This window comes from Gossypium raimondii, chromosome 5, assembly GCF_025698545.1.
Source record: "Gossypium raimondii isolate GPD5lz chromosome 5, ASM2569854v1, whole genome shotgun sequence".
NCBI classification, from domain to species: domain Eukaryota; kingdom Viridiplantae; phylum Streptophyta; class Magnoliopsida; order Malvales; family Malvaceae; genus Gossypium; species Gossypium raimondii.
In genome coordinates, this window is record NC_068569.1 from 21,015,728 (window position 1) to 21,038,000 (window position 22,273).

Here is a 22,273-nt window from a genome sequence, read left to right on the forward strand (position 1 = left end):
GGAGAGGCCCAGAGATTTCACATCTTCTTTTTGTAGACGATTGTATATTGTTCGGGGAAGCATCGGATAGGGGGGCGAGAATTTTAAAGGGAATCCTACAGGAGTATGAAAGGTGTTCAGGCCAATGTGTCAATTTTGATAAATCTACTATTTTCTATAGTTCGAACACATCAGAAGAAAAAGTAAGTGAAGTCTTAATAGTATTAGGGATAAGAAGATCAACAAATATGGAAAAGTACCTTGGACTTCCTAATATGATTGGCAGACGGAAGAAGGCGTCCTTTCAAAATTTAAAAGAGAAGATTCAGTCCAAAATTAAAGGATGGAGCACAAGATTCTTATCACAAGGGGGAAAGGATGTTTTTATAAAATCAGCACTTCAAGCTATTCCAACCTATGCTATGTCTTGTTTTCTTTTACCAAAATCTCTTTGTGGGGAGTTTGAAAGCATTTTAGCTAATTTCTGGTGGCAGAAAGCACATAGGAAAAAGGGTATCCACTGGTGTCAATGGAAGTATTTATGCCGATCTAAGGAAGAAGGGGGAATGGGTTTTAGGAACATGACACTATTTAACGTCTCATTACTAGCTAAGCAATGATGGAGAATTTTGAATAACCAAACTCTTTGGTTGCGAAAGTTTTAAAAGCAAAATATTTTCCGAGTGAAAATTTTTTTGATTCGCGCTTGAAATACAACTGCTCGTATGCATGGAAGAGTATATGGGTTGTGAAAGGCATTTTAGAAAAGGGACTATATTGGAAGGTGGGAAGGGGTACAAATATATCTGTTGTTAATGACGTTTGGATTCCTGATTTAGGCTTCACAAGTTTATCATCTTTAGGTTATAATTTGAGTGATGTTAAAGTTGCTGAGTTAATTAACACGAATAGCAGACTGTGGAAAAAAGAGTTGATTGAGTCTACCTTTCCAGAAGAAGTAGCTGATAGGATTCTTCGCATTCCACTAGCAGTTGAGTATCACGATGATCTTCTGGCATGGAACGGTGAGCCTTCGGGTGAGTATACAGTTCGCAGTGCCTATAAACTATTACAAAGTTTGGATGTAGATCCTAGAGCTTATGAGTTACAAACCGACTACAAAGGCTTATATAAAAAGCTATGGCTACTTAACCTACCTTCAAAAATAAAAATAACAGTATGGAAAGTAACATGGAACTATCTTCCTCTACGGGCAAACATGCAACAAAGGAGATTGACAAACATTACATTTTGCCCGAGGTGTGGGAATGGAACAGAGACGATGAATCACTTATTTAGAGAATGCCCGGTTTCAGTATCGGTCTGGGGAGAATTAACATGCCCGATTTTCCTATCCGAATATAATTTAGAGTTCCCAAAGTGGCTTGTCTGGATCTTTGAACAGAGTGATCCAGTTCAGTGTAGGATTTTCTGCTGCACTTTATGGGCAATCTGGGGAGATAGAAACGCAAGAGTGCATAAGAAGGTCAGTAAATCTGGAAAAGAGATAGTAAACTTTGTCCACAGTTATATTCTTGAATTAAATGAGATCGAAACGAGAAGGCCAAAAGTTTTTCAAGTTGTCAGCAAATGGAAGCACCCACCTTATCAGTTTGTGAAGATTAACTTTGATGTTGCATATGATGTGAGGTCTTCTCATGCAGCGCTCGGAATTGTGGCCAGGAACAGCGAAGGAAAGGTCCTCCTAGCATGCTCGGAAATCCACAATCAAGTCGCTTCAGCCTTTGTTGCTAAGGCAATAGCGTGTAGAAGTTCAACTCAACTCGGCATTGACATGAAATGGGGAAACATTATCATTGAAGGGGATTCATTAACAATAATCAATAAGTGCAGAACAAAGAGCCAAGATAAGTCATTGATACGGGCGTATATACATGATATTCAACAAATCTCGCTTAAAACTCAAAAATACAGTTTCGAATATACTCCACGAACAACAAATCATCTAGCACATATCATTGCAACTGAAACAATGAAAAGCAAGAAAGGAATTTACCCCATCGGAAGAGTTCCCGAATATGCAGAAAAATTGAAGGAGAGGGATAGTGTGAGAGAACCAGACTAAAGGAAATGGAAGGTGAAGATGGAAAATGGAGAGGTTAGAGTGGATAATCAATAGGCTCGGCTAAGAAGCTCTCCTTGGGAAATTGGAATCGTCTTCAACAAGTAATGTCAGATGATAAGAAAAGGCGTTTCTTTCCAAAGCGTTTTCAGATTGGGAATAGTGAGAAATAATGAATGTGTTTACAGAACTTTATTGTTTTTGTTTTTTCTAGAATCTTTCCGTTTATTTATTGTTTAGTTTTTCTCTTTTGGGTTTTTGTTTATTAGGTCTCTGGTTTATTTCTTGGACATTGTTTTTTTGGGCTGTGAGTTAAGGCCTGTTTTTTCCTTTAAATAAAATACAATCTGATTATTGTTTTCAAAAAAAAATGTTTATTTAGTTTTTTTATAATTGTTTATTTTTTTTTTATGATTCATAAACTTTTTTTTGTCATTAACATAATTTTTAAACCAATTCATGAGCATAATTTTTAATTATCAAATCACATGATTATCATATAAGGGTTAAATGCTTAAATTAGGGTTATTTACATAGGGTCTAATATTTACAAAAGTACTTAAATATAGGTTTTCACATACTTTAACTCGGTTTGTAGTAAAATTTAAGTAAATATTGAAAAAAATATAATGATAAAAGTACAATTTGAAACCTTATAATTTTTAAAAAAATTGGCCTTTGTTTGACCATTTTGAAAATTTTGATCTCCATTTGAGCAGTTTTGTAAAAGTTAAGCTCTTTATGATTATTCTAAAAAATTGATCCTTATATGAGCAAATTCTAAAAATTTAAGCCCAATTTCAACTTTTAACCACATATTTGCAACATAATTTCATGTAAATCTCTATATTGAAAGCCTTTCTTATTCCTTTTTCTTTTCTTATTTAATCATTAATTTCGGTATAATATTACAATGAAATTGTTGGAAGGTTAAGTTTGAAAAATGCAGCGGAAAATAGGTTTAAAGAAAAACTGGAATTTTAAAAAAAGTTCAAAACAAGAACTTGATTGTGTTGTCTAAATTAATAAACACTTAATTAAAATTCGAACATTTTTTATTTTTCTATGATGAACGTTTCAACCAAGTGATCTTCTCCACTATCCTCAAGCTCACACCTACTGAGTGTGGATTTGCTCCGAATCAGAAAATTTTTTCACAAAATTACTAGTGGGGCAATTTCTTAATTTCACTAAACTTCTAGGGTCAAGTTGTAAATAACAAAAAATATCTCTATCAATTTTCTAGAACAATTTTTCCAAAGATTTTCTTCTCTACAACTTTTCTTAAATTAAAGTGTGTGAGAATAAAGACCCAGGTTGATAAAAGTCTCAAGACCCAATTTTAGGCCTATAGATGTGATGGGCTTACACTACCTCAGGACCCAATAATAAGGTCAAAAGTCAAACAAATCAAACTAAGATTCGATCAAAACCAATATGCGAGAATGAATCTTTTCGAGAAAACGAGAAATGATACATGCACGGAATTGGTGAAATGTATTAAAGTCAATTCAACTAAGCTATCAATTTTCAAGCTGAAAAGATTATTCAACTTGCGGCAAATTTTTGGGTGGGACCCAAACATTTTTGGATGTCTTCATAGCATTCGAATACCTATCTCTTAGCTTCGAAATGCACTTTGAATCACTCGATTTCGAGTTCGGGAACTCAAGTTATAATCGTTTTAGTGAAGACTGTGCGAGCAGAATTTCTAGATGGGATTATTACAGAAATTACGAGTTTCAGGCTTTTAATTGGAGTTTAAATCTTATTGGGTTCAAGTTTTAGGCTTAATTTTTATTATATATGAGCCCAATATTTTATTTTTCAGATCTTAATAGTTTATTATTTATTCCTAATTTTTATAATTATTAAGTATTTTAAGTTATTTAAGAGTTTTATGTCAACAAGAAGGTTTATTTTAAAATTATTTCTTTATTTAGATTAATTAGAGTTTTGGTATGCTTGAGAGTTCTATTTAGATTTATTTAGTTAGCCTATATAAAGGCCTTTACATTTTACACAATTTAATCAATTCATTATTCCCAATTTAATCAATTCATTATTATTCAACAACTTCTCTTTTAGTTAATAAATTCTGTTTAGGTTTTTCTTTTCAAATTTTTTTTTTTAGTTTTCTTTTAGAAGAGTTTTAACAATTTTTTCAGATTATTGGAATCATTTTCAAACTTTCTTATCAAGTTTTCTTTCTTGGAAGGGAAATTAGAGTCACTTGAAAGGGGTTGTGGATTATTCTTGTTCCTAAGGCTCCGTAGGAATTCTACACACTACATTGTGTCAAAATCCAAGTTTTTTTCCAAATGTTTAGAGCCGTAAGTCAAATCTGCGACTTGGAAAAATTATGATCCCATTCTCCACTCATCCGTATCATAAGCTCTCTTTATATAAGAGAGAGTTTAGAGAGAGTTCAACTAGGATTGAAATTACTCACATTAATGCTAAATTGATAAAATACTATCAAGATAATTATTAAATCAAATTTAATATTTCACATTAATATTAAATTAATAAAATACTATCAAGATAAATAATAAATTTATTAAAATAATATTATTTTTAGAAAAGTTAATTTAAAGTCAAGTTGCTCGGTAGAGTTCTATTAAGAGAATAATTTTTCCACTGCTCTAGCACTAAAGAACTGCTGCCACCGTCATAGCCATCATGCCCGGTGATCTCATCGTCGGGGCTACTTCCCCTCGGTACCCCGAATCTCATTTTTCCCAAATTGGCCTGGCTGGCTCGACGCCTCCTTGCGAGGTCGTCGACGTCATGGCTGGGGCGAGGCTGGCCATTCGAACGATTGACCCTACACCCAACCTCTCATTTTTCCCGATCGGCAGGTGCCTGCCTAGGCTGGTAGTTCGCATGACCAACGACATGGGGTGCAACATCCCTCGGCTAAGCGTTCGCACGCCTAGCCTGATGTTGCCAATGGGGTTGGCTAAGACCCCTAGCAGGTTGTTTGAACAACTTGCCACCATGGTGAGGCACCATCAGCTAGGCATTTGCATGCTTGGTTGGTGCGACAACCATTTCGACTGCTACTAGTTCAGTCCGGGCTAGTGACGACCTGACCAGCCCAGTCCAACCATCGGTTGAACTGTCAGTCTAGTTTCATATATCGAGTTCGGTTCAACCAGTTTTGGGTCTTGGTCTTGGTTTTTAGTTCTCAAGTCCAATTTTTGATATCAGGTCCAAGTTTCAAGTTCAATTACCCGTTGGGCCAATTGTCTGACTTGAAAATTAATTTTCAAAAATATAATATTTATTTTAATTAATTTTATTAATTTAATTTTACTTGATAAAATTAATTTTTCAACAAGAAAATTTTTTAATCAAATTCTCTAGTTGAACAAATTCTCACAACTGCCTAATTTAATTCATCATTGAATAAATCGACTCAATTAAATTATTTTCAAAGTCATAGAATTTTCTTCTGATTCAAATGTAGTTCGACCGAGCTTTTGTTGAGCTAGTGAAATGACCAATCAGACATATACAATTAGGCTCGAGTAATTGCAATTACGTCAAGAAGAATTGTTCTGATAATTCGAAATTTACTTAATCATGGAGTCAGTTCACAAGAAGTACCATGATTGAAAACTCCTTATTGTATACTATTTACGAAAATAATTCATTGAACTGCTTTATCCAATGTCTTCGTCATGTGTGTGTTACCTTCATACGATATCCTTGATTCCTTTAAGTTAAATCCGTTCACTCAATACAATCATATTTTATCTTTTTGTCACCATTGTGTCTTCTTAATGATTAATATGACCACTGTCAACTAATGACTGTGATAAATTGCTCGTTCAAAAATAAGCAACTCATAGCCATGTTCCATATTTATCAATCCACACAATGCTAATGAGAGGATATCATTAACTCTTTAATCAAGCTATGAATTCTATTGTTGCTAGTAAAGCCATGCCATACACAAGTTATGTACCCAACCTACTAGCTATCAGCTCAATCATTTTTAGGGCATAAGCCTGCACTTATATCAAAGTACATGAGTTACATACGCATTGTCAGTGACTAACTCAGGATTTAGGTAAGTCACATCATGAACATTACAAGTGAATCAATTGACAAATGAATTCAGAATTAATTCAACTTAGGTCCAATCCAATGTATCATTCTTCCAATGAGTACATCTATGTCTCTATCCGTAGAGTTAACTGCTCCAATAGCCATGGCTAGCCATCTCCCTAATTGGAATTGTAAAGACATAATAATCCTTCTAAGTATTTGAACCAAATGTTCGCTTTGATTCTTTTACGAGATTACGAACTGGTTTAAATTATCTACTGAAGTAAGTTATCTTTCTCGCAATGTAAACATTCTTACCGTGCCACTTATCATCAGTTTGAATTTAGACAATCAATAAGCTAATATTTGCTTGTCACAATTTCACTATGTAAGCAAAACATGAAAGACAAAAACATAAAAGATATAATAGTGAAATGTGAAATTAACCTTATCTATTTATTAATCGTTCAAATACATAGAAAACAGTTATATGTTTACTACAATATGGACATATTTTCCAACAATCATCACGCCCCAAAGATGGATCATGATACAGCAATATCGTCTTAGTACAATATTCAATAATTTAAGTATTGTTTAAGATGATATAAAAAAACATTTCACATAAAGAAAAACATGATTATGAAAACAAGTAATCTTAAAATAAGTTAGACTTGTTTTTTTTTTTAAAGAGTGATTAAAATGCTAAAGTAGGCTTCCATGAAAACCTTCTAGCTTCCAAATGTTAAGACTTCTTCATTATGTATCTGAAAAGGAAAAGGGATAAAAGAATTAACGACTATTGGTCAGTAAGTATAACCATAAGTTGTTAAAAGTATCGTTCTACTATTAACATATATAAATGAGGATAGTTGAGAAAGAAAAAAAAAACATAAAATAATAAATCATGATACCATTTATGTTTTCAATACGACAACATCAAAGATGCTCCTAAGATTAAAGGGCGACTCAGTTATTCATCTATACATATCACTAAAACAATATATTTATCTTTTAGGAACCATTGCAAGAATTTTCTCAACAATTATAGAATCTAAAAATTGAGTTCCAGGCAACCTTACCTCGTTGGCAATGCCAATTAGCAATTCTTAGGTTGTCTCAAACTCTTTCATCCTTTACAATATAATTCTCTTAATAAAATGGACACCTCTATGCTTTGTCTCCCATGTATTCTTCTTTGATATAGTCCCGCACTTGTATTTTTTTTTTCTTTGTAGCTTTTGATTTGGACTGTGGTAGAATTATTTGGCAGCGAAAGAACTTTATAATCCTCAAGGTAAGCTTCCATTCTTATTGCCCAAAATTGATTAGAGGAACTATTAGGATAAAACTGATTTCAGTCTCCATTACACTCATAAATCTCTAAAGCCAATTGAAGGTAATAATGATAGCCACTTTGTGTTGCTAAGGTATAAGACAGAATAGTCACAACTAGTAGCTCTTAATTTAGATGTAGTACAATCTAAAAATAGATAGCAATAACTTTATAAATTAAAAAATCCTAAAAATCAAAATATTTGACTGAAGAATCTTTCTAGAATAGGTATGGCTTTTAATGGTTCAAAACTTTATTGATTTTATCGTGAAATAAAAATACAAGTCAACTTATTCAAGCAAATATTGAACGGATAAGATTACTCCAGAAAAGCTTCGACTTTTGGATTACAAAAAAAAAGGAAGATGATTCTGTACTGGAGCAACTCCAAGAGGATTGAACCACTTCTCTACACATTAAGTATGAGTGTGCCCCATAATTTGATAATCAGACATCACTTTCGTAAGTGATGTTCTATAATCCATGAAGATTAACATTGCCCCATGGCCAGAAATTAATATTTATTCGATATCCCTACACTGTAGTTATATTGAATTTGATTATATAGAATCGAATTGGATATAAATAAAAGATTTAACTGTTTCAACTTCTATTGACAAGACTAAAACTTTATTTATTCCATATCTCACGAAGAGTAGATATCGGTTGCATGTACAGAGTGGAAATGAGTGGGACTAAATGGTGTAACCTGTCACAAGATGGGCACTGAAAGCAGAACATATTTTCATGGAAAAATGTAGTGGTAGGCCTCACTACTCAACACTCTTGCAATTTGGCTATCGACCAACAGTGACTAAACAGGAACACGTGCTCAATTCTTTCACAAGCTTGTGCTTCCTCAAACTCCCTCTTCATCATATTCAATCTTAATCCTGGTTTGTATGTATTCAATGTCAAAGCCTTGCTTCATCAACGACTTCATTTTTATTGTAGCTGCTTTTTGCCCTACATCCATGTCCATTGATATGACTCAGCAGATCTGGCTTGGCAGACAATGGTGGGTGATCCAGACATGTGATCCTATTTGCTTATTTGGGTTCTTCAGGTAATGGTTTTAGGGATATTAGCTCATGTGTTTAAATTGCTCTACAAGTAAGAAACTACTTTATTAGGTGCAGTTGTCAAAAGCAAATTTCAAGCCATTACAAAGATTCCATTTTTCGACATTTAAACAACGAATGTAGCACGACGTTATGGCTGCTGCAATTCGTCACGATAATATTCATTATGCTCGCAACCACGATAAACACGATGTGATTAAAAAAAAGCGTATATGATACCTAACATTCAGAAAGGGGATGGTAAGGGATGATGACTTACATTGAAAGGAAAGTCATGGAAGCAGAAAGGAAAGAACATAACACGTTGAAAGACTTGAGGATCAGAAAGTAAAAAAGGGGAGAGGATTGAAATGATGAAGTTGCATTATTGAAGGAGGAGAGCTTACATTTCTATTTTTATATACTTTTAGTTGGAACTTTTGTACCCTTACATTTCTATTTTTGAACTACTTTATTTAACCTCCTGTCACAATAAGCTCAAACAAGTCTAAAAACAGACTGATATTTTGAAATATCATGTGTATATGTCTATGTGATATCAGACAAGCTTTTTATTACTTGCACTAATTTAAAAATGACCAAAATCTAGCTCCAAAATTGGCCCTGGATTTAAGTATGGGATTATTGATTAGACCAGCTATAGGTATGTCTTCCATTTTAAGATTCCTTGCTTTTAGCCATTCATTACCATATCAGGATAAGTGGGAATTCAGCTATATGATATTTGAGTTTCAATGATCATATTAGCAACCGTGCCTAATTTCTCTTTGGTTTCGGTTTCATAAGAAAATATGGTTAGAAATGGTGAAATGGATGACACTGTTAATGAAGAACAGATCAAACACATTGAGATGAAGAAATCTGTTTGCTGTAGTGAGTGGTTTGGAAGGGATGTGTATACGTAGAGGTCTTCCTTCAAAAAACGAATCATAAATAGGAAAGTGCCCTAGCATGGCTGGTGGAATGCTTCCATTATTGTCTGCAAACAGTGGGTTCTAAATTTCAACTGTTTGTGAAATCAAAATAAAACATGTCTAAATTCCTAGAAAAAGACAGGAAAGCAGCTTTGCAATAACCTCACATGCTCATTTTCTTACATAACTCACCACAAAAAAAAACAAAGGCTTGCTTCTTTGTTCATGATTCTTGTATTGACTTTATAAATACTGCAATGATTCATGTTGGGATATAAGATATACTCAACACGGAGACACAAGTGCAACTTGCAAGATCATAAACCTCGAATTTGTATCGTACGATAAATCGAAACCCCGGGACAAAGATTGTGATGATCATATCATGGTGTCTGAAATTTTTTACTGACAAGCAGGCAACTTCAACCAAGATTTGCTAGTTTTGGATCCTGTAGATGTGTTTATCTTGTTATCTTGCTGTACCTTTTATAGTGCATCATTATTGAGATTTTCGGTTCATGGAAGTAGTGAAAACGGACAAGGTTGTAATGGTTTGACTCAAGTGAGACTCTGAACAACTAGTTGGTCTGTATGTTAAATATGTCACAAAATTTTCAAGAGTTTTTCACATGGCAAGTGAAACTTTGAACTAGATTCCCAAGAAGAAACCTTGGTGTTGGTTGATGTGTTAAATATGCCTGAAATATCGTGTTAGGACTTGGGAGGACACTTTATTAACAAGTTGTCTGTCAGCCTTGGTCTTAAAAAACACATATGCATAAAGCCTTGTTCTTTGCTTCCCAATCTGTCATACTACAGGGTCCCTGAAAGCCATTGGAACTGATTCTTTTCACTCTGCATTACAATGGGTTCTTGCAGGGTAGCATCCCATAAGCAACTACGGATAGCATAGCGTAGCATAGACTAGCCAAAGAACTAAGCTCAACGTAGACTTTCATCTCCATTTTGTGTAATTGGATGTTGTACTATTTTTGCTTCAGTGCATATCCCCTCATCCTTCTTAGTTGGTATTCCATTTGCAAACTTGAGGACGCTCTTAGCCATATTTGCCATTGCCTTTGGATAACTATCCCTCCACCACCATGCTATTAAGCAAGCTTTCATGTTGGTTGAAAAGGATTAGATGCTGAATTTGCTTATGGCAGATATCTAGTAAAAGTAAATTTTTCACTCTACTATTCATTAAACCCATGCTTTGAGTCATGAAAAGTAGGAAAAAGTGTTTTTCTAGTGGTCCACCATGCCACTATGACAAGACTCAGATGACTGTTTTTGAAGTGTTTTTCTCAATCAAGCAGAAACACATTCCACTTTAACTTAGTATTGACATGTAGGAAGAAATAAATATAGAAAAAGATTTTTGAAAAAAGTGCCAAAGGAGACTACTGAGTACTTGGTTTTTTTCTCTATATATTGAAGAGCTTATCAATTGAAGACTGACAAAAGGAAACTGAGAGGGATAACAACATGAAGAGCATACTTAAATATGCAATGCTTATGGAAAACCATAAGCCTTACATTGCAATGCTCTTTGTACAGTTTATATATGCAGGCATGGCCTTGTTTTCAAAAGCAGCAATTTCCAAAGGAATGAACCCTTATGTGTTTGTGGTGTATCGGCAAGCCTTTGCCACGATCACGTTAGCACCATTCGCTTTCTTCCTTGAAAGGTTTCTTCGAGTACATAATATATTTCTTGATTGCATAAACCCTCAATCTGTCCTAGTTTTGCTCATTTTAGTTTGGGAAACTTGTAATTTGCAGTAAGCAGACATCTCTATCATACAATTTAATCATCAAGATCTTCTTGATTTCGTTATGCGGGTACAAACTGAATCTTACTTGATGTTATTATCCAATGTCCACCCATAATTCAGATTTTAACACTACTTCATTCAGGCTCACCTTGAGTTTAAATCTCTACTCTGTTGCAATAAAATACACCACTGCAACATTTGCTGCTGCCACAACCAACACTATTCCTGTTCTTACCTTAATCATTGCTGTTTGCTTAAGGTATTCCTCAAAAATATGAAAAAGATAATATATATTCAAGATCTCTTTAACTAGCTAAAGGACTAACTTCGAATATTTCAGGATGGAAAGCATATCGGTACGAAAATTTCCAGGACTAGCCAAGGTGTTAGGTTCAGTAATCAGTCTTTCAGGAGCTTTGGTGTTTGCTTTTGTTAAGGGGCCAACTATAAAGTTCATGAACTGGTATCCGGAAACTCAAAACCAAACTGCAGACTCCATTGCTAAGGATCACCCTGTTGGAGTGTGGATAAAAGGTTGCCTTATCATGCTTTCAGCCAATACAGCATGGTCCATGTGGCTTGTTTTGCAGGTTTGATCTGAATTAACATGCTCTCCTTTTCATTCATGATCCCTTTAATTATCCTTTGACGATATGTTTTCGATCTTAGGGTCGCATAGTGAAGCAATATCCGGCCAAACTACGCCTCACTGCTCTACAATGCTTCTTTAGTTGCATTCAATCGGCAATTTGGGCAATTGCAGCAGAGAGAAATCCATCAGCCTGGAAACTTGGATGGGATGTTCATCTTCTAGCTGTAATCTATTGTGTAAGTTAACCATCTCATCTATTATAAGTTGGTTTGCATATGGTTAATACTTATTCAATCCATCAAATTAACATATTTAGAGACATGTTATTGCCTAAAACAGCCATTAAATTTTTTTCCATAACAATCATGAAGGCCTCAATTTGAAGGTCATCAAACCAATCACTATGGACCTTTTTTACAGCACCCCAAAGAGAGAACCATCCAGTAAGTTCATATATTACCCTTTTCATTGCACGTCGTAGAAAAAGAAGTCCTTTAACCTATTAGGCCAAATTTATCGCACTAGATTGTGGAAATCCTTCTAATTTCTGAGCCTATCAAAACCAACTCTAGTGATTGTGCCACTTGCACCACATGTTCAACAGTAAATTCTAGATTATTAAGTGCTTATCTAAGTAGGTAAATGGCCTCGAACAAGAAGCCTAGCATTGGTGTTCATATGATCACTCTTAAGAAGCAACAACCAACAGGTTTATGGTTAGAATCCCAATATCTACAACCCCTTTAGGCACTTTAGCTGACTGTAAAATGATATTGGCAGGGTGTAATTGTTGCTGGCATCACATACTGGCTTCAAGTATGGACTATAGAGAAGAAAGGTCCAGTTTTCACAGCAATCTTCACTCCATTAGCTCTAGTCATAACAGCAATCTTCTCTGCATTCTTGTGGAAGGAAACCCTTCACTGGGGAAGGTACTTACTATTACTCTCCCTATCTGCAGATTAACATTCGATCATGAAATTTTTTTGGTCCAATCATTTGATACTTATATTTCATAATCATCATTTCAAATAAAATGATTAAAATATCGCAGTGTTGCCGGGGTTGTCCTACTGGTTGGTGGTCTTTACAGTGTGTTGTGGGGTAAGAAGAAAGAAGATGAGAAAATGGTTAGAAATGAACAAAATCCCGGTACTAATAAAGAAGAAATTGTACTGGAGTGCATTACACATCAGTGATTGATGGGACTCAAATATTAGCTATAATGGCTTTTGGTTTTGGCCATTTTGATGCTCACATTTTCCACAGTGTGAACCTCTTCAAGGAAGACAACACCAGCTTAGATTTCATCCTTTTTTTCTTTTCTTTTCTTTTTTTTTTGCAGCTTGTGTTATTAGCTTGTTTGCTGTCTTTGTTCTAACTTGTTAGTATTTTGGTTGATCCATTGAAACCAGTTGTGAATACCTAAACTTTATTTGTGGGTTCCAATGGCAGAAATATAATTATAAGGTTTTTCCTTCTTCAATGGATGAAACATCATTCTGTGATAAAGATGAATGCTACTAATAGTAAAAAATTTGAATGTTCATAGGGCTATTAAAACAAAGTGATTATATCATAAATGTGATTTTGTAATGTTTTTCCAATTAGAAATGCTACTTAAATAAATAAAAGGAAGACCAAAATTTCTAAAAGAATGCTTTAAAAGAAATAAAGATACAAGTAAGGTCTTGTAAAGAAAGAAAAGGAAAACAGGGGCAGAGCTCACTTTGTTAAAAGCCTGAAAAACCTACTACTCCTTGTCTTTCATTACTATCTTATAATTACTGTTTTAATATTTTAATGTCAGATTTCTCTATTTGTTTTGAAATTGAAATCCAGCAATCCCATTTTCTTTCTTCTTTCTGCAATATTTTGTTTTTATTAAGAAAAAGAAAATCACACATTTCCTAATATTAAATTCATAATGCTACATTTTATTGAAGTTTGTCACACTAATATTTAAAATTGATAATCAAATTCCCTTTTATTTATGAATATAAACTCTGAAATTATGAAACTTGAAAATTTACAATTTATTTAATTTTTGGATTATATATTTATTTATTAATTCCAGGTGTGATAACTTGACACAATTTAAAATGTCATGTCATCACCCTTTACAAAATCCAAATTAAGGTCTTAAAAGTGGATGAAAAATACAAATATCAAAATACACTTAATTGCAAATTTATAAGGTAGAAATTACATTAAGCATTTTTTATACAAATAAATTAAATATCATTTAGCATTTGGGCCCATAAAGAGAAGTTGAACATATAAAAATAATAAACCATGGCTCGGAACGATCAATCAAGCAAAACAACAATATGGCAAATCAAATTAAGCTAAAACCCCAAAAGAAACACTAGTACTATATTGGGTAGTTGTGTTATTTTTTCATCATATTTTAATATATGAGCTATCAATAAAATAATTTCGAATGGTAATTTTTAACCACTCACATGATTTGTTTTTAGATTAGAAGGGATATTTTCTACTTATTTTGAAAAGATTTTATTTTATTTTATGTCTAGCTATTGTAAGACATATATATTATATAAGCTTTTTCTAAATGTTATTACACTACTATCAAACATGGTATAAGAATCTTCAAAAAAATCCAGAACCCCTTACAAGACTAGGATAAAGGTACCACAAGCATGTAGCAACAACAACCTCTACAAAAGCATCCACTAAGCAGCAATCTATGTTTAAAAGTGTCGCTAATAAGAGGCTCAACCATTAGCTTTTACTGATACTTTGGCGATGCCTAATCATAACTTTGAATCGTCAATGGAGGTGGTCTCCTATTGAAACCTATGCTCAATGTACACATGACCAATGCTTGAAAGTCCCCTCATATGGTCATGGGTTCTTGAATCAAAGAGAAGAAAAAATGAAACATCATATCTATATCAAAATCCATCTAACATCGGATTTTATGGTTAGTATTTGAAAGCCTCTACTTTGTTCTCTGGGTTCATATTTGAATAAAAAGACACCTGATATTTTAAAGAAAATTTTAAAAACAAGTTGAAGAGACTTTAAATTCAAAATTCTTTTAAACTTTAGTAATGAGAATTTTTAAAAAAAAAAAAATCTAAACCCATCCTTCACATAATTTTTTCACTTTTCTTCTGTCACTTATCACAAAATTAAGATAAGATATAAGGATTGCCTAAAATTAAAACCCAACGGTAAATGTTAATCGAAAACTTAATAATAACTCAAATATTTTACCACTTCACAGATATTTTAATTATCTTTCAGATATCATATCCATATCTTCTCCCAGTACACTAGATTTTCTTGTCACTTTAGGTGTTGGACCTGCCCCTCACAATTTAACCAAGCATGCCTGCTTCTACATGGGCCAACTTTGTTTTGTCGGAAAAATGGATTTTCCAAATGCAAAACATTAATCATTGAGTGAAGCGCGAACCAATTCGACTCTGATGTGATCCTAGAACCTAATAAAGATACGTGAGTGACAGCAATCTCCATTTCAGAGGATGAACTCCATGCTGCTAGGAACTCAGAAAACATGCGTTTCAACGCATGATTGGAGACAAAACTTGATAGGTGCGATACAGGTGTTTGAAAAAATTCGGTTGCGAAGCAGCCAAATCTGCTCATGTTGTTATTTTGCTGATAAACCAAAACTCTATCTTCAGAATAGCCGATGGTCCGATAGACACACATACAAAGACCAAGGAAATAATGAATGAAAAAAGTGGCCAACATGTAAAGAAAAACATGAGCCAACCTTTCATTTAGCTGGCTGTCTGCATACACATCTTCCACCATTAAATTCCTCACTTTAAGAGCATTGGATTGGAAGTGGGAAGAATCTCTTTAACAAGGCGCCACATACTTTTGGGGAGATCTTGTGCTCTCCGAATAAGCTGCCACAATTGAGAACCAATTAGGATCGCTGTTAAACTTTTCTCTGTCCCTGAAATTGTATATTTCTCTCTTTGATCTTTGTTTTGTCCAAATCTCTTTTACAACTATAGTATATTAGTATATACATCTCAATTTTTGGGGGAGACTTTGTTTAGGGATATAACTAAATGTGGGTGTTAAGTGTGATTAAACCCTTAATGATGACATCAAGGTCTTTTCCTTTTTAGTAATATAATCATCATAGTTTTTCCTTTTAATTAAAGTTTATATTTAATACATAAAAAATGATGTATTACAAAAAAAAAAATTAAAAGTCTAAATGATAATGACATGTTGATTTATTGATGTTGTATAAAATTATATATAATTAATTCATCAAAAGTAAATAAATTAAGGGTAAACTATTAAAATAACCACTTTTGTTTCCCTCAAGTTACATTTTAGTCACTTACATTAATGTGTTGTAACATTTTAGTCACTGAGTCGTTAATTGTTGTTAACGGTGTAACGGTAAGCTGACGTGGCACGTTAAATCATCATTTCAAACAAAAATTTTAGGTTAAATTGTACAATTGGTTCCCATATTTTTTCGTTTTGAGTAATTTATATTTTTTTATGTTCTTTTAACCATCCTTTTTTTTTTCATTCTCTTCTGCTACTCCCTCTATTTTCCTACCTTCTCCATCTTTTTTAACGTAAAAGAAAAAAAATTAAATAGCTCCAAACGAAAAATAGAGAGACCAATTCTGTAATTTAACCTAAAATTTTTGTTTAACGTGCCATGTCAGCTTACTGTTACACTGTAAACAACAATTAACGCTTAGTGACTAAAACGTTACAACATGATAACATAAGTAACTAGAACATAACATTTCAAACATAAGTGACTAAAATGTAACTTAAGGGAAACAAAAGTAACTATTTTGACAGTCTACCCATAAATTAATAGCCATGTCCTATTACATTATCCTTTTTTTTAAGAAAAAAAAAACCAACATAATGCCTAGAGACGAAAAGAATATAATTTGATAAAAAGAAAAAGATAATTATGGAAGATTTAAGAAGTTTGAATTTAGTGGGGATGAAAAAGGTAATTGTGAAAGTCGTAAATAGGGTGCAGAAAATAGTTGACTGAAATTGATTAAATCAATTTAATTGATTTTTTTGTTTATTCTATCAAGGTATTTGATTTTATTGGTGAATTTCTAGTTTTCAAATTGAATAAATTATATATTTTTTAAATATTAAATATTAAACTCACAGCAATATTTAGGGTTGTATTTTTTTAGTCAAATTATTCGATCGAATTGAATTAGTTCGGTTAATTGATCGGTCATCGAATCTAATTCAATCGAAAATTAGTTAAATTTTCTTGAAATTTTTAATTATTAATTAATTCAATTTGAAATTAGATATTAACCGATTAATCAAAATTATTAATAATATATTATAAGCCCAGATATAGGTCCAATACATTATATAAGCCCAATGTATAAAAATAATGAATTTATAAATCTTCCTATAATGGGCTGAAAAATTTATGAAAACTAAAATTAAACTAAAAATGAACAAAAAGTAAAAATTAATGTTTTTAATAATATTTGTTATAATATTTTTAATTTAGTATTGTTAATGTGTTATTCGTTGCTTTTTATGTCTTCAGCTTCTTTGAGTTAAAACAAAGAAAAGATATTGTAATAATGATTTTTTTAATGTTTTAAATTTGTTTGAATAAAAAATTATAAAATTTTGATTAATTCAGTTAATCGCCTAAATTAATGTTAGTTAATAAGTTTCATAAAATCTTCGATTTGATTAACGGTTAAAGATTTTAAAATTTTGATTAATTAAATTAATGATAGTTTAATTCGGATATTAACCGAATCAACCGCTTGAACATCCCTACTTATACTCAAACTTAAATAATAAAAATACTTGATGCTTAAAATCCAATATCCATATTAAACCATTCATCTTTTATGAGATCATTAATAAAAACTTGTTCTAAACAAAAGCAATGTGACCTTACCAAATTTGATATTCTTTTTTCCTTTCATTATGTTTATCTGTTAATTGTTTGCCTAATCTTATAAGGTGTATTTAGGTCATGTTAGTTTCTATTTTATTTATTCCTATGGTTTAGCTGTTTTCGAGGCATGAATGAAGTAAGTTGTAGCTTTTGACTCATGAACATGGTAGTGTCTTCTACAACATCAAATTCAAGTATCGGTGACATTGTATATAATACATTACACTCGATTTAGAAGACGATCGGATATAAAATATCACATTTGTCATTAAAATGACATGAATAAATCAAAATTTTAATACCAATACCTCATAAAAGGTTTTAATACAGATACCACATATCAAATTTCTGAATTTTAGATCAATGTAGACATACAAACAAGCCACAAACATCGACCAAACATATGAGATATTTAACGAACATAATACTAGCAAGTCATTGCTAAAACATATAATTTCACAAAACACAATAAATAAAAATTGACCTCCTAAGCAAATGAAATGTATATTGTATCAACATGTCAAACATTAAAATCTTTGAAAATCCTCGATGGATCGAATTTTACACGAGGGAAAGTTTTAGTATTTTAATTTTTTCTAAAGAATGAAAAGAATAAAAAAATATTAAACATAATATATTTATAGTGATTTAGACTTCATTTATCTACTTCCACTACCTTAACCTCAATTGACAAGGATTTTCTCAATTTACTGTCTTAAATTGATATCTTTCAAAGACAAAGTATAACATTTACAATTCCGTATCTTTTACAACGGTTAAGATAGAACCATTAGTTTTATGACTCAATTAGAAACTCTCCCAATTATAAATTGATAAAGTAGTGTAAACAAATAAACCTTGTTAATGTAGGTTTTACAATGTGTAAGCTCTCTCAGTGATGAAATCATGACTATACACAGATTTAATAATCAACTTAAAGTTTATGTACAAGATAAAGGATTTGAGAAAATAAAGCTCCCTTGTATTTTAACTTCATTTACTGCTTGAATATTGATTTCTTACTTTTTGGGGTGTTATTGAAGTGTATTTATACCAATGAGTGAGTTTCTAATCATTTATACCTTGGCAACCTCGGTTATCTCTTAGGTTTGAAGTTCAAAAGAAAGAATCTTGGCAACCTTGTTAATTCCTTGAGTTGTCCATGGGGTAGGTTTGAGTCGGGCCAAGTAAAAAAATTTAGGTTTGGGCCCAACCCAAAAAATGGGTCTAAAATTTTGCCCAACCTCAACCCGGATAAAAATGTTAAGACTCGAGTTCGATCCGTCCGTATTAATTTTTATATAAAAATAAATTTAAAAAATATAATATATCAAACACACTAAAAACATTAAAATAAATATTTCCCAACTAATGAAAAAAATTTAAAAATATAAGTACAACTTAGCAAGTAAATACCTCTAAAATAGTAACAAAATTAATAATAAAACAAGAGTTATATAATATCCAAATAGATAACAACAAAATAGTAGTAATATAATAGGAAAACAATGAAAAAAGAAATGGCAAATTCGAGTTGGGCCTAAGCCAAAAAAGCTTTTTAAGATCCAGTCCATTTAGAAAACGGGCATTATATTTTGTCCAAGCCTATTTTTTAGGCTTATATTTTTACTCAAATTCTCTCACTTTTCGAGCTAGCCTTCGGACCGGGCGAGGTGACCCGACCATGGACAAGTCTATTAATCCCCCTAAATTTTTTTTTTACAATTTTGCTTCCTTATAATCTATTATATTATAAATTTACATATGATAAAAATATTGTACTTTGTCCGTCAAAATTAATTTTTTTAAATGATAAAATCATAAATAAATATATTATCTCGAAAATTTATCATTCAATTCTAATTACTCTCAAAAGATTTTTTAAATTAACCGTGATTACATACTCAACTTTAAGTATCTTATCAACATGCTCGGGTTAATCAAAATGGGCAATGCAAACCGTTGCCCTACACCTATGGTAGCCTCAGCAAGATTGACAAAGCATGAGGGAAATCCCATGGATGATGCGTCACACTACGTCAGACATTATGTAACATCTCCACCATAAATACTAAGCCATTATGATAAGATGAAGCAAGCATTTTGGATTCAAGAAAATCATAATACAATTCTTTCTCGTCAATATCTTGTTGTTATTTTCTGTTTGTTTCTAGGGAATATCGTAGTTGAATAGATACTAATTGGATTCATCCTACGGATGTTTTATTAAATTGTAAGAAGCAGGGAAAATGATGGCATTGGAAATAGCATTTCAAACCAGGAATCATGCCTTGTTTTCCTCTACTATATAAAACCCAACTTCTCACATATAATATGAACATGATCTTTCCCACATCTGCTAGCTTACCTGCCAAGCAAAAGAAAAGCCATCATTTTTCCTTTAATATATGAAATCCAGTGCATTACACTTGGAAAGTTGTAATAATTTAAACAAGTGTAGTAATGGTCAGAAGTGTGTGATTTCATTGCAAATAATAATAATTATTATAGATTGCTTGGACTTTGGGGTGATTAGGTATTAGAGAAAATTGTACATTTCACTTTCACGTCCTTTAGATTTTCTGTCTTGCATCAGCAATTTAATCCAAGTGGTTAATATACATATACTTGTCCTCATTTTATTTCATCACTGTTTAATATTTTACTAATAAAATCACACGATTGGAAGCCAAGGTGTGATGGTTTCGATGAAATCAGCTGTTGGTAATTTGTTGTTTTTGTATATTCGAATTTAGAATTAAATATATCCATCATTTGGTCAAAAGGTAACTGCAAAACCCATATGATGCTTAAACAACTATATCCATATTTTTATTTTTATTATTCATTTTATGCTTACATTATAATATTTGATACAATTTATATGTAATCTTATGTTTTTCAATTATAATATTAAATAATCTTTTTATATTATTCACTATCCGTTTTACGATCCATGTTTAGGGTTTGTGGTTGTTCCTCTCATTAATGTTTAGAGTGCAATGTATTTTACCTTTGCGCACAACAATATCGTCTCCAAAATTTATTTTTTAACAGTGAAATCTTCAAAAAAATCAAATCTAGTTGAAATCTAGTTAAATAATTTTTTTTGTAAAAATCGAACCATAGTATAACTCTTAAATTTTAGTCTTTTAACTTCTTGGTAATATTTCTAGTTTCATCCCTTATAAATATTTATAATTTAAAAGAAACTAATTATCTATTAAAAATTTACTTTATTTTTTTATTTTTAAAATATTTTTTCCTGTAATTTTTTATTTTTTTATAATTAAAAATGTTATTTTAAATGCACTTTTTACTAATAAAATGAATGTGAAAAATTGCAATACATATCAGAGACAGTTCAAAGAATCGGATGGGCTTTGTGGCATTATCATGTGGTTTTGTTATCCACATATGCCATTGTAAGCATTTCTCCGGCCCAAATTAATTCTATTAGGCGGTGTTTGGTTCACCTGATGTAATATTTTATTAAATAATTCCACACTTTGGACTATAATTATATTATTTGGATTTGAAACTTTTCACCATTCTATAATTTCATATATCAAAATGTCGAAATATATGATGTAATTTTAATACCATCCATTCTTTAGATTATCTCATAGTTTAAGTAGAATTTAAAATTTTGGGCGCATTTATTAATACGATTTATTTTATTATTTTAATCAATTTTATTTTTCTCTAATAAAATATTTAAGTCTAATTTAAAACAGTGTTCTTTTTTGTTCTTAAGGTTAAGGGTCAAACAATAAATAAATGTAACACTTTTAAAATTATAATTGTTATATATATTCTATATTCTATAGATTTACTTATTAGTATATAACTAATGATTATAGTTGTAATTTATAAATTATGGTGGAAGATATAATTATTGATTTGTAAATTTGTTTCAACATTATATACTTATTAATATAAAGTGTAATAAAATCAAAATTATTATAATTTATCATAGTTTAATATAATGTGTTTTAGTTACATTATATAAAATATTTCAATCAAATAAATCAAACCAAATAATATAACATATTCGACATTCCACCTATAGTCTGGTTATCAAAATATTAACCAAACACTTGTAAAGAAATACCAAATATAAAAAGAAGTAAATGATGTTATTTAAGTTGGTTAGTTTTCAACATTTTCATTTTACTCATTAACTATAAGAAAATTACAATTTTATCTATATTGTCAATATTTCATCATTGACATCACATTTTAACAAATTTAAAACAGCTCAAATTTGGTCATACCTATAAAGATAGGAAGGCAGTTCAAGGGTTGACCAATATATATTAATGAAAAGATATGTGTATTACAAAATAGTAAAAACCATGTACTTTTTTCACAATCATACGTCAAAAGGAATCTTCCGATGATTATCTTAGAAAGTACAAGACATTAAGATTTATAATTAAAACAATAAAATTCTAAGTTCCCAAAATTTTAAAATTGTTAAATTATTTGATTTTGATAATAATAGTGGATATA

The 22,273-nt window shown here is 31.5% G+C and overlaps 1 protein-coding gene across 2 annotated transcripts; it reads left to right on the forward strand.

Moving 5' to 3' along the window:
* Nucleotides 1-10,891: 10,891 nt before the first annotated feature.
* On the forward strand, nucleotides 10,892-13,306 carry LOC105770399 (WAT1-related protein At1g43650). Of its 2 annotated transcripts, XM_012591594.2 has the most exons (7): nucleotides 10,892-11,141; nucleotides 11,236-11,295; nucleotides 11,371-11,487; nucleotides 11,569-11,818; nucleotides 11,898-12,056; nucleotides 12,601-12,752; nucleotides 12,875-13,306. In XM_012591594.2, exons 1-7 carry the CDS (start codon nucleotides 10,939-10,941, stop codon nucleotides 13,017-13,019), a joined length of 1,086 nt encoding a protein of 361 aa, XP_012447048.1. In that variant the 5' UTR covers nucleotides 10,892-10,938; the 3' UTR covers nucleotides 13,020-13,306. The 2 variants fall into 2 exon arrangements, with proteins under 2 accessions (XP_012447048.1, XP_052487231.1); XM_052631271.1 differs by lacking the exons at nucleotides 11,236-11,295; nucleotides 11,371-11,487.
* Nucleotides 13,307-22,273: the final 8,967 nt, after the last annotated feature.

Excerpts from the sequence above, each read along its gene's own strand:
- LOC105770399 (XM_012591594.2), top strand. The coding sequence starts at position 10,939 with ATGAAGAGCATACTTAAATATGCAATGCTTATGGAAAACCATAAGCCT. Across the intron at positions 11,142-11,235 it reads TTCGCTTTCTTCCTTGAAAG|TAAGCAGACATCTCTATCAT; the intron begins GTTTCTTCGAGT and ends TGTAATTTGCAG. Across the intron at positions 12,057-12,600 it reads TTCTAGCTGTAATCTATTGT|GGTGTAATTGTTGCTGGCAT; the intron begins GTAAGTTAACCA and ends TGATATTGGCAG.